The 12,163-nt window shown below is 42.5% G+C and overlaps 1 protein-coding gene across 1 annotated transcript in view; it reads right to left on the bottom strand.

The window, feature by feature from the left end:
* The window catches only part of PIAS4 (protein inhibitor of activated STAT 4), a 192,701-nt gene extending 180,886 nt beyond the window's left edge, over positions 1–11,815 (bottom strand). Inside the window, exon 1 of the mRNA XM_082270879.1 lies at positions 11,637–11,815. Coding sequence (XP_082127005.1) covers positions 11,637–11,798 — 162 coding nt within the window. The 5' untranslated portion in view covers positions 11,799–11,815. The remainder of the gene's footprint in view (positions 1–11,636) is intronic.
* Between the last annotated feature and the right edge of the window lie 348 nt (positions 11,816–12,163).

A 12,163-nucleotide genomic window follows, 5' to 3' on the forward strand; every position in this document is an offset into this window, starting at 1 on the left:
ATGTGAAGCTTAGAACCCCAAAAGAAGCAAGAGCTTCTTTTCAGGTGACAAAGGCACGTTAGGCAGCCCATTCATATGAACAGGCTGGACCTTTGTGAAACTTGAAATCATGTGCAAATAGTGCCACAAAAATTGTGTAACGGGAACGTTTGATGTGAACAGGGCCCAACAGATGCCCCTACTGGGAACACGGTAAAACTATGTAGCATTAGCTGTTCCAGCAGTGGTAAGGAGACTGTGTCCAGCTTTCAAAATAAAAATCAAGTAAGAGCCCATTCACACTAGCGCGACTTGTCAGCCTGACAAGTCGCGCTCCATCCCGGTCCATTGACCGCTACAGGACCCGTTCTAATAGGAGCGACACAAGTCGCTCCGACTTAGAAAAAGGGTCCGGTACCATTTTGGGGCGACTTCGGAGTGAATTGCATAGACTTCCATTATGTGAAGTCCCTGCAAGTCGCTCCGAAGTCGTGGTGCACTGTAAAGCACAAGTCGCCCCCGAAGTAGTAAGGAGTCGTGTCGCACTAATGTGAACCAGCTCTTAAGGCGAGCGCTGCTCATCCAGCCATTCACAGGAAGCATTGTATCAATACAATATTTCCTCTGAATGGCTAAGATGGTAAAAATGATCCACCTGCCTCAGCCAGAGGAAGCCCTGAATTCATAAAAGATTGGTTGAGGCGAAAAGGGAAAGACTGCAGCTGCTGAAACATGGGGGCACATGAGAGACAGAGCAAGGCTAAGCCCCCGCCCTCACCTCACTGGCTGCAAATGACAGCAGAAAGAGCCGATGGCACCTGCATCTCAGCCAATGAGGAAGAAGAGACTGGGAATGCCTCAGCTATAATGCACATCACTGGATTGAGATCACACTTTATTGGGGGAGGCTGAAGGGGGAGCAGCACACAGGTGTTTTTTTTACCTTCATGGTAAAAAACTGTCAGCCTTTAGAACCACTTCCAAACCACCGAGCATGTATTTACATTGTTACTTTGTTGTTAAATACCAGGGTTATGGCAGCAAATAACCCCAGTGTGTTTTATTTATTTATTTTTTTTTTTTTTAAAAACACACAGCAGGCAGTCTGCTTTATCATAAAAGTGGTCCCAGGGGCAGATTCACCCCATTGTCACTTTTATGGGTGGCGGGAGAGGTGCCCACCCCCCTCCCACCTGTTTTCCACACCTACCTGAGTCGTTGGTAAACAATCCAATCCCTTGTGTGGATGGGCAGGAAGTGGAGTGTGGGCAAGATGGCCCCCACGCGACTATATGCCCTTGGAAGACCGGAGCGACGTCAAACATCATGTCCGCCCTTAAAGTGTCTTTATTATGGCTTTTAAGTAGGGCTGAAACAACTAATCGATTAAACGGCAACTAATCGACTATTAAAATAGTTGTCAACTATTTTTTGTAATCGATTAATCGGTCAGCAGATTAGTTGTCCTGCATACAGAATGCATTATTTGTTTACATATCAGAAAAAACAGTGCAATGTATACATAGCATACATACATGTATGTAGATGGCAGAGAACTTATGAATGTGTGAGGAGCAATGCCTCATGGGAAATGTAGTCCTGGGCAAGAGAAGGAACCAAGTGATTCTAAAAAAGGCAGAGGTTTTTGTACTTTGCTATAGGGACACTTTGTACAGTACTATACTTTGCTGCTTCCTAAAGAGGCACTTTGAAGGCAGGAGGGGCCAGAAGGAGGAGAATCCGTGCTGCTCTGTGCAAAATCATTACACAGAGAGGGTAAGTATGACAACGTTTACAATCACTTTAAGGGCTCTGGGTTCAGATGCTCATCTTCCCTGCACAGAGAAGGTGGAGGCCGATAGAGGCATTACAATTACATTTAAAGTTAACTATTGTGCATTATATTTAAAATTATTATATCCATGAAAAAAGTCTCAGCTTTTAGTAGTACTTTAACCACTTCCGCCCTGCTCACATTGCTGCTACTGCAGCAATGTGGCACGATCCCGTCCAGCGACGTAGACCTACGTCGCTGGACTCCGCCCCTTGTGGGCGGCGCCGCCGGAGGCTCGCTCCCGCTGTGTTCAGTCACAGCGGGAGTCGGGCCAGGAGAGGAGCAGCGGCGATCGCCGCTGCTCTGCCCCGATCGTCGGGGAATCGAGTGAGGAGATGCGCCCGCTTGTGTAAACAGAGCGGGCGGATCTCCATAGTGACCGGGACTGACAGATCGGAGTGTTCAGCATAGCTGGACATCCGATCTGTCCTTCTGTCACTCAGTCACCTCCCCCCCACACACGTCAGTAAGCACCAGGCATACATTAACCCCTCCCTCTCCAATAAAATTAACCCCTTCCCTGCCAGTGTCATTTTTACAGTAACAGTGCATATATATCACTGATTACTGTAGTAATGTCACTGGTACCCCCAAAAGTGTCAAAAATGTCAGTCAAGGGTCCGATCTGTCCGCCACAATGTCGCAGTCCCGCAAAAATCGCAGATCGCCGCCATTACGCGTTAAAAAAAAAAAAAAACACCAAAAATGACAGAAATCTTTCCCTTAGTTAGTAAAGGCAATAACTTTTGCGCAAACCAATCAAAATACGCTTATTGCGATTTTTTTTACCAAACGTAGGTAGCAGAAAACAAATTGGCCAAAAATTTAAAAAAAAAAAAATAGATTTTTACATTTTTTTGGGGGGAATTTCATAAAAAAAAGTGAAAAATATTGTTTTTTTTCTTCAAAATAAACGCTCTTTGTTTATAACGCAAAAAGTAAAAATCGCACAGGTGATCAAATACCACCAAAAGAAAGCTCTGCTTGTGGGAAAAAAAAAGGACGTAAATTTCGTTTGGGTACGGCGTCGCACGACCGCGCAATTGTCAGTTAAATTCGCACATCGCCGAATCGCAAAAAGTGGCCTGGACGGAAGACAGCAAAATCCTCCGGTGGTAAAGTGGTTAATGAAAAAATAGTCATTTCCACCCCTCCACCTTTCATATATACCTTCATGTCTGACTTCCAGTTAAAATATCCTGCATATATACATATACACACACAAAACGATACATGATATAATACTTTCACTGTTTCACAGTAGAAATGATAATTATATCACAGTAGTGATATCTGCTGTTTTTTTTTACTATAAAAAGGGCTATATTTTTTTAACCCCATCATGACAGGCGTTTAAAAAAAAAAAAGCACGCTGCTGCTGTCCATACATGTATTGGATTTTTGGACAAATATTTCCATCTATATTTGTACAAAAATTTGTATATTCATTGAATGGACGAGTGTTTGAAAATTCCACTTGCTTTTAACATTAAATTTTAAAATGAATATAACTTCTGAGCAAAAACCACATACACCAGGGCTTGACAAATTTGCCTGAAATCTAGGAGCCAGCTAAAAAAAAGTTAGGAGCCAGTTTTTTTTTTTTTTTCAAATAAAGCTCAACCAAGCTTTATTTAATAAAACGGATACTAAATTTATACATAAATACGGCTAGAACCCCACTCTCCTCTATAGCGCAATTGGATGGAAACAGACTGTCTGTCTCTTTCCATCCGATGCCATCTGATCCGATCCATGGGATGGATAGAAAATAAAACCACCATCCATCTGTTTTTGGAGGACAGGATCAGATGGCAGCAGATTACCGCTCCATAGAGGAGAATTAAGGGTCCGATCAGGTCTGTCTGAAAAACTGACAGGCGGACCCGATCAGACAGCCCGTGTGAAAGGGGCCTTCGGCTGAGGCACAGCGATGAGGAAAAAAAAAAAAAATTCACACACAACACTTTTTTTCCAATTATTAAATAAAATTTATATATAATTTTTTTTTTCCTTTTAATAAGAATTGAAAAAAATGTTTTATTTTTTTATTAATTAAAAAAAAAAAATAATAAATTAATAATAACCACACTCCCTCTCCACTTACCTTTAAGCAAAGGTAACTGTACAGAGAGATGAAGCCTGCAAAAACTTCCCATCTCCTTCCAAAGAGCAGATGAGAAGGAAGGCATTGAGAACATGCATTACTCCCGGCCACCACAAGAGGGCGCCAGTTCCCCTAGCCTCTCATCTAACAGAAGAAGGCCGAAAAGCCGGGGCCTCAATTTATGGACGGCGTGGAAGTCCGTGCACTCGGGAAAGAAGGTGGGGGAGCAAAAGGGACAGGACACCTCCTGCAGGGCACCCCAGGCACCAGGTCGCTAATTCTAGTCGCAAATGCGACCTGGCGCCCTGGGTTTGTCAAGGCCCGACATACACTATTTGAAGATTCGTTTGATTGAGTACGGTAGTTTTCTATTCTGCTCCTTCAAATGACAGCAGGCGCAGTGTCAAGCTACCTGCCTATTAATAAGGGGAGTCTATCATAAATATTATATACCAATCCGGTCTAAAAATTTGCAAAACAGTGTTTTAGGTCTTTTAAAAATATTGATCTCTGAGTCTGATATGTATCACATTTAAACCTCTAATAATACATATATGGGTCTCAGAGTGGATTAAATATCCAACTATATAGCTGGATATTTATATTTACCACTGCATATAGATATTCAAGAATATTAACTAAATCATACACACACTTTTTTTTTTATCCGATTAATCTAAACAATAAAATCGGCCAACTAATTGATTATGAAAATAATAGTTATTTGCAGCCCTACTTTTAAGTGAAAAAGTGAGATCTGAGGTATTTATGACCCCAGATCTCACATTAAAGAGGTCCTGTCCTGCTTATTTCCATTACAAGAGATGTTTACATTCCTTGTAATAGGAATAAAAGTGATCAAAAAAAAAAAAAAAAAAAAAAGGGACAGTGTAAAAATAAAGAAATTTTTTTTTAAAGCACCCCGTCCCTTTTGGGCTCACGCTCAGAAGAAACGTATACACAAGTTGCGCCTACATATGCAAACTGTTCAAACCACACGTGAGGCATTGCTGCGATCGTGAGAGAAAAAAATTCTAGCACTAGACCTCCTCTAACTCTAAACTGGTAACCTGTAGCAATGTCACGGTGAATAAAAGTGGTGCAAGTATGAATGTGAACCTTACATTGCAAGCTCCTCAAGGGAAAGGACTGACGTGAATGTGAAATCCATATGTAAAGCACTGGCGCATGTTTTCTGTGCTATATAAAATGTGTAATTTACAAGAAAAAATTTTGCACTGCCACCAAACAGGTATAGAGGGGAAAATCTAGCTAGGAAACGTGTTTAATGACAATGGTCTAAGAGGGGATTTCCATTGCATTGGCAAGATATCCTCTCACTTGCAGCTAAAACTTGCCATACATTATAGAATCTGATTGTAAAGAGTTTGTATAATCTCCTGCAACTTTACCAAAGCTACGCATTATGGGGACAAAAACAATTTACTAAGCTAGTACTCACCTCAGGTTGATGGTAGATCAGATCCAAAGGAGACTGAACAATTAGATTATATAGTGTATGGTCAGGCTTTGGGAACAGGTTACATGTTCCACCCGATTTTACGGTAGAACATATTCCCAGTGCTGCAACCCCCCACTCCCCGTAGCAGACGGCCGCATCATTTAGACACACAGCTCTGTGTGTCTGAATGAACTACAAGCCCCAACATCCTTTGCGGCTGTGGGCTTGTAGATTTCAATGCACTAACTGCGCTGTGGAGTACTGTGGTAGTTCATTGAGTCTTCCTGTCAGCGAGTATTGGCTTACTTTTACGGGAAATTCAATACACCGGCAGTGTGCGGGAGACCCGCATGGCATCAGTAATCTGCTGATCGCCGGTGAAAGGCTTTCAAGAACCCTGCAACAAAAAATAAATAAATAGCACATTTTTTGACCTGCAAATAATGTGCATTTATTGTTTTTTCTAAAAGTTAACTTATCCTCTAAATCTACCAAATACAGTGCCTTGCGAAAGTATTTGGCCCCCTTGAACTTTGCGACCTTTTGCCCCATTTCAGGCTTCAAAGATAAAAGATATAAAACTGTAATTTTTTGTGAAGAAACCACAACAAGTGGGACACAATCCTGAAGTGGAACGAAATTTATTGGATATTTCAAACTTTGTTAAATAAAAAACTGAAAAATTGGGCGTGCAAAATTATTCAGCCCCTTTACTTTCAGTACAGCAAACTCTCTCCAGAAGTTCAGTGAGGATCTCTAAATGATCCAATGTTGACCTAAATGACTAATGATGATAAATAGAATCCACCTGTGTGTAATCAAGTCTCCGTATAAATGCACCTGCACTGTGATAGTCTCAGAGGTCCGTTTAAAGAGCAGAGAGCATCATGAAGAACAAGGAACACACCAGGCAGGTCCGAGATACTGTTGTGGAGAAGTTTAAAGCCGGATTTGGATACAAAGATTTCCCAAGCTTTAAAAATTCCAAGGAGCACTGTTCAAGCGATAATATTGAAATGGGAGTATCAGACCACTGAAAATATACGAAGACCTGGCCGTCCCTCTAAACTTTCAGCTCATACAAGGAGAAGACTGATCAGAGATGCAGCCAAGAGGCCCATGATCACTCTGGATGAACTGCAGAGATCTACAGCTGAGGTGGGAGACTCTGTCCATAGGACAACAATCAGTCGTATACTGCACAAATCTGGCCTTTATGGAAGAGCGGCAAGAAGAAAGCCATTTCTTAAAGATATCCATAAAAAGTGTCCTTTAAAGTTTGCCACAAGCCACCTGGGAGACACACCAAACATGTGGAAGAAGGTGCTCTGGTCAGATGAAACCAAAATCAAACTTTTTGGCAACAATGCAAAACGTTATGTTTGGCGTAAAAGCAACACAGCTCATCACCCTTAACAAACCATCCCCACTGTCAAACATGGTGGTGGCAGCATCATGGTTTGGGCCTGCTTTTCTTCAGCAGGGACAGGGAAGATGGATGGAGCCAAATACAGGACCATTCTGGAAGAAAACCTGATGGAGTCTGCAAAAGACCTGAGACTGGGACGGAGATTTGTCTTCCAACAAGACAATGATCCAAAACAAAGCAAAATCTACAATGGAATGGTTCACAAACAAACATATCCAGGTGTTAGAATGGCCAAGTCAAAGTCCAGACCTGAATCCAATTGAGAATCTGTGGAAAGAACTGAAAACTGCTGTTCACAAACGCTCTCCATCCAACCTCACTGAGCTCGAGCTGTTTTGCAAGGAGGAATGGGCAAAAATTCCAGTCTCTCGATGTGCAAAACTGATGGAGACATACCCCAAGCGACTTACAGCTGTAATTGCAGCAAAAGGTGGCGCTACAAAGTATTAACTTAAGGGGGCTGAATAATTTTGCACGCCCAATTTTTCAGTTTTTTTTTTTTATTTGTTAAAAAAAGTTTTAAATATCCAATAAATTTTGTTCCACTTCATGATTGTGTCCCACTTGTTGATTCTTCAAAAAAAAAAAAAAATTACAGTTTTATATCTTTATGTTTGAAGCCTGAAATGTGGCAAAAGGTCGCAAAGTTCAAGGGGGCAAAATATTTGTGCAAGGCACTGTATGTATTGGAAAGGACAGTCTGATTGTATAGAGTAGGTAGCAACTCATATTACATAATTTTAGTCAATTTAAAGTGGATTGTACAGAGACTGAATGGTCAGATTGTTATATGTATGGTGACCCTAAAGCGGAAATCCAATGGTCCGGCGTTCACAAGGTCTTTTGCTGGCATCTCTTGGGTGACGCATCGGTCAACACGCAATGATATAACTGGCTCACAGACATAATCCTGAGAATGTACCCACAGCTGAGCACTATAAAGACTGCAAATAGGCAGAAGCATTTACTTCATAATACACCTCTTCTGCAATAAAAAGTCTGCCCCCCCTTTACCTCTTTGCCCCCAACAGGCTGACCCTATGTATCTGTCCCCGCAACAGAAAAAGCACACTGATGAAATCATCACTCTTACTTTGCCTCCTGCCAGCACACTGAGGGTGCAGTGGAGGGTTAGCCTAAGCAGAGACCAACTAATCTGAATGTCTGTGCTAGGACTGAATAACCTAGCTGCTACAGGCCACATTTAAATGTCCAAGCAGGACAGACGTGGCCACAAGCTGTACTTTCAAGACCCCTGCTCTAGTCTATCAAAAACAAAACAAAGACCTGGCCAAAGCTTTTTTTTTGGCCATACTTCTCTTGTGGGTCACAGGAGTGCATATTGTCAGCATCTACTCAGATGACTGACCGGCAGCTGGTTTAGCATCTCAGCATGTGGCTGAAAACTAAAGCCAGTTGCTCATGTTCCCTCCTCAGCCTGGCACCCCAATGAAAGCTGGAGGGACAGAGCAGAGTGAGGACCACTCCATCCTTGGGCTTCGAGCTGCAAGAGGACTGATGCTGCAGCATGGAGAAAACCATGTGTGGGGTTTTTTTTTTTTTTTTTTAAATATTACAACCCCAAACTTCTCCCTTCAAGCAGTATTAACCACTTAAGCCCCGGAGGATTTGGCTGCTAAAGGACCAGGGGTTTTTTTGCGATTTTTTACTGCGTGACTTTAACGGACAATTGCGCGGTCGTGCGACGCTGTACCTAAACGAATTTGACGTCCTTTTTTTCCCACAAACAGAGCTTTCTTTTGGTGGTATTTGATCACCTGTGCGATTTTTTGATCACGCGCTATAAACAAAAAAAGAGCGTAAATTTTGCAAAAATAACAATATTTTTCACATTTTTTTATATGAAATTCCCCAAAAAAAAAAAGTAAAAATCAAAATTTTTTAACATTTTTCGGCCAATTTGTTTTATGCTACCTATGTTTGGTAAAAAAAAAAAAAAAAATCGCAAAAAGCGTATTTTGATTGGTTTGCGCAAAAGTTATCGCGTTTACTAACAAAGAGAAAGATTTTTGTCATTTTTGGTGTTTTTTTTTTTAACGCGTAATGGCGGCGATCTGCGATTTTTTTTTCGGTACTGCGACATTGCGGCGGACAGATCGGACCCTTGACTGACATTTTTGACACTTTTGGGGTTACCAGTGACATTACTGCAGTAATCAGTGCTATACATATGCACTGTTACTGCAAAAATGACACTGGCAGGGAAGGGGTTAACTTTATTGGACAGGGAGGGGTTAAGTGTGTCCTAGGGGCGTGCTTTCTACTGTGTAGGGACATTGCTATTGGTGTAAAAGCAAAGATCAACCGTTCTACATAGTAGAACGGTCAGATCTTTACTTTTACACAGGGAGAACTGACAGGCAGCTTGTTTACACAAGCTGCTCTGTCTTTCTCCCTTCACAGGAGCGATCGTAGTGTGGCCGGCGGACATCGAGTCCGCCGGTCACACGCACTGACTTGCCTGTGAACGAGCCGCGGCGGGCGCGCGCCCGCTCGCTATAGGCTCGCAAGTCAGTGACAGGCGAGTGACGTACCGATACGTCACTCTGCCTGGCCGGGGCTGACCGCCGCAGTATATAGTCGTGCGGCGGTCGGCAACCGGTTAAAGAGGTTGTAAACTAGTTTAACTTTTTTTTTTTACAACCTGAAAGAAACACATAATGAGCTAGTAGGCATCGCCTACTAGCTCATTATGAAATACTTACCTTACAACGAGCCCCCACCATGCCGCACACTCACCTGTATGACGGGCGACATGTTCAGTCGCCAGTCTTCCGGGATCGCGGCATCCGGCCATCTGATTGGCCGGAGCCGCGGTGACGTCACTCCAGCGCACGTGCGCGGGAGCCGACGGTCACGGCACAGGACTTTGAAGGAACGGCACCAGCGGCCATTCCTTCAGAGCGCATGCGCCAGTGAAATCACTGGCTGCATGTAAGGTAAATATCTCCTAAACTGTACATGTTTAGGAGATATTTACAGTACCTATAGGTAAGCCTCATCATAGGCTTACCTATAGGTAAAAGTGTCAGAGGAGAGTTTACTTCCTCTATAAACCCAAAAGCAAACATATTTGAAGCTTACCAAATCTTGGATGAGAGGACGGCACTAGTTCTCTTTTAGGCTAACCTCTAATTTCATCTGGTGATACAGCTGTTTTTCAAAAGCTCAAGCTCTCCAGCAGAATGCATCAGTCCAATGGATGAGACAAAAAACATTTAACACTGGAAGGGGTATTTAAAAGATCAGCTTTTATTTATCCATGTAAAATCTTTATCCCAAAAGGAAAAAAAAAAAAACAAACAGATTTGTTGTAAATGATTCTAAAGTGGGAGCTGGAGTTTGGCATCAAATTTGTTTAGTGTATTTAAATCTGCTAGTACATCTAACACTTCCTGTGCCCAGACTGGCAAAGCTGATGTGCCCCCTGTGCTCATTCCTACAGAGTTGTATCAAACAGGAGATGTGTTCCTGGGCATAGAGAAAGAAGCCTGAAGACCAGAAATCTGATGAAGCTACATCTAATGATTGGTAAGATGCAATATATATATTTTTTTTTTTTTGGGGGGGGGTGGGGGGGGGGGAGGCTAATATCACTTTACAGAAATATTTTTACTCTAATGCCCGTGCAGATTATCTGAAGACTTTTGTCTGTAGACTTACCAAAACCATATAATATGAGGTCAAACCTAAACACTTTCAATTTGTATGCAATCCGGCAGGCCCTTGCACTACATAGAAAAGGTAAATCTGAAGACAAAAGTCTTCAGATAATCTGCACGTGTGTACGGGGCATTAGGGTCCTTTCACACGGGCGCTCCGTGTGTCCACAAATCATCCTATTTTTTTGTGGATCATTTGCGGACATAATGTAAGTCTATGGCATTGCGGATGTCAGCGGAAAACCATCCGCTGACATCCGATTTTCTTCCTTTCAGTTCTATTCTGTTCCGTTTTTTGGAACGGAACCCTATTTTTTCATCCGTTCAAAATAAGGAAAGGAAGCAAAATCGGATGTCAGCGGTGTCATCCGCAATGCCATAGACTTACACTATGTCCGTATATCATCCGCAAACGGATGGGATGATATGCGGACATACGGAGCGGATGACACAAGTGTCATCCGTTCCGTAAAAGAAAAAAAAAAAAAGTCCCACAGCGGAGAATAAATCCGGAGCGGCCGTGTGAAAGAGGCCTGTCTTTGAATCAGAATTTGTATATTTAGCATCCCAGAACCACAAAGTTGTGTGAGTTTCAAAGCTTTAATAGTATCGCAGACAAGACAAGTCGTTATGCTCATACATAAATCGCTATGTAGACAAAAAAATTATATATATGGGGGGGGCAAGGGCTGAAGACTCATTGCACTTGTATCATACATAAAACTGTCACTAAACTCTACAGGAAAGTTCCTAAACCTCATCTAAAATCTCAATAGATAAACAAAGTCATCAATGCATTCATTTATCATAGAATCCAGGGAAGACTTTTAGCTTCCCACCCAAAATCTGAGGAGAGAACTGATAATCACTTAGGGGACAAATCAAAGGATTACGCAGCAAAAAAAAAACCTAAGACTTGTAGTGCCCCTTGATGAATGTATGAGAAACTTCCAGAAAATCTTACTGAAACATGGACAATTGAAGCCCGGTAATGACTGGCGATGCGTTGATAAAGGCGTAGAAGGTGGTGCCGCACTACATAAAAAAAAAAGCATGCTGCAAAAAAGAAGTGTGCAATAACCAGTGAAACACAAGGTAAAATATACTCTAGCTTGCATCACCCCCCTCTTTCCCGGTCTCACCTTCGCTTCCACTAGCTCTGCCGCCATCTTGGACTCCCGCGACCCCCGCGCCGCTCGACGACGGTCCACGTGACCTGGTTTCTTCATCTCACACCAATCAGCATCGTTTCCATGATGGGCCAGACCACGACCACGGCACGCCTTCGAACGCAGACGCATCATCGCCTTTCCTCCATACAGTTATAGGCGTGGTTGTATAAGTACAACCTACTCTGCTGTTCACAACGTACAGGCGTCCAAAAAATGCAACGTCATGACGTTAGGGGCTTCCATCCGAATTTTGCATGTAATAATTGGAGTGACTCACGAGAAGAGACGGTGTTCTTAAAGCAGAAGTTATATAATGTGTTGCTTCTAGCATAGGCCTTCATTTTTCTGTAGCCAAGAGAACTCTTTACATTGTGACTTTATGTACCTAAGCCTGCTGTGTAAAACCTCTGCTTTGTAGGGACAGATTATTATTATAATACAGGATTTGTATAGCTCCAGCAGTCTACACAGTGCTTCACAACATGAGGGCAGACTGT

This window comes from Pelophylax lessonae (genome assembly GCF_965119305.1).
Source record: "Pelophylax lessonae genome assembly, chromosome: 1".
Lineage (NCBI taxonomy): Eukaryota > Metazoa > Chordata > Amphibia > Anura > Ranidae > Pelophylax > Pelophylax lessonae.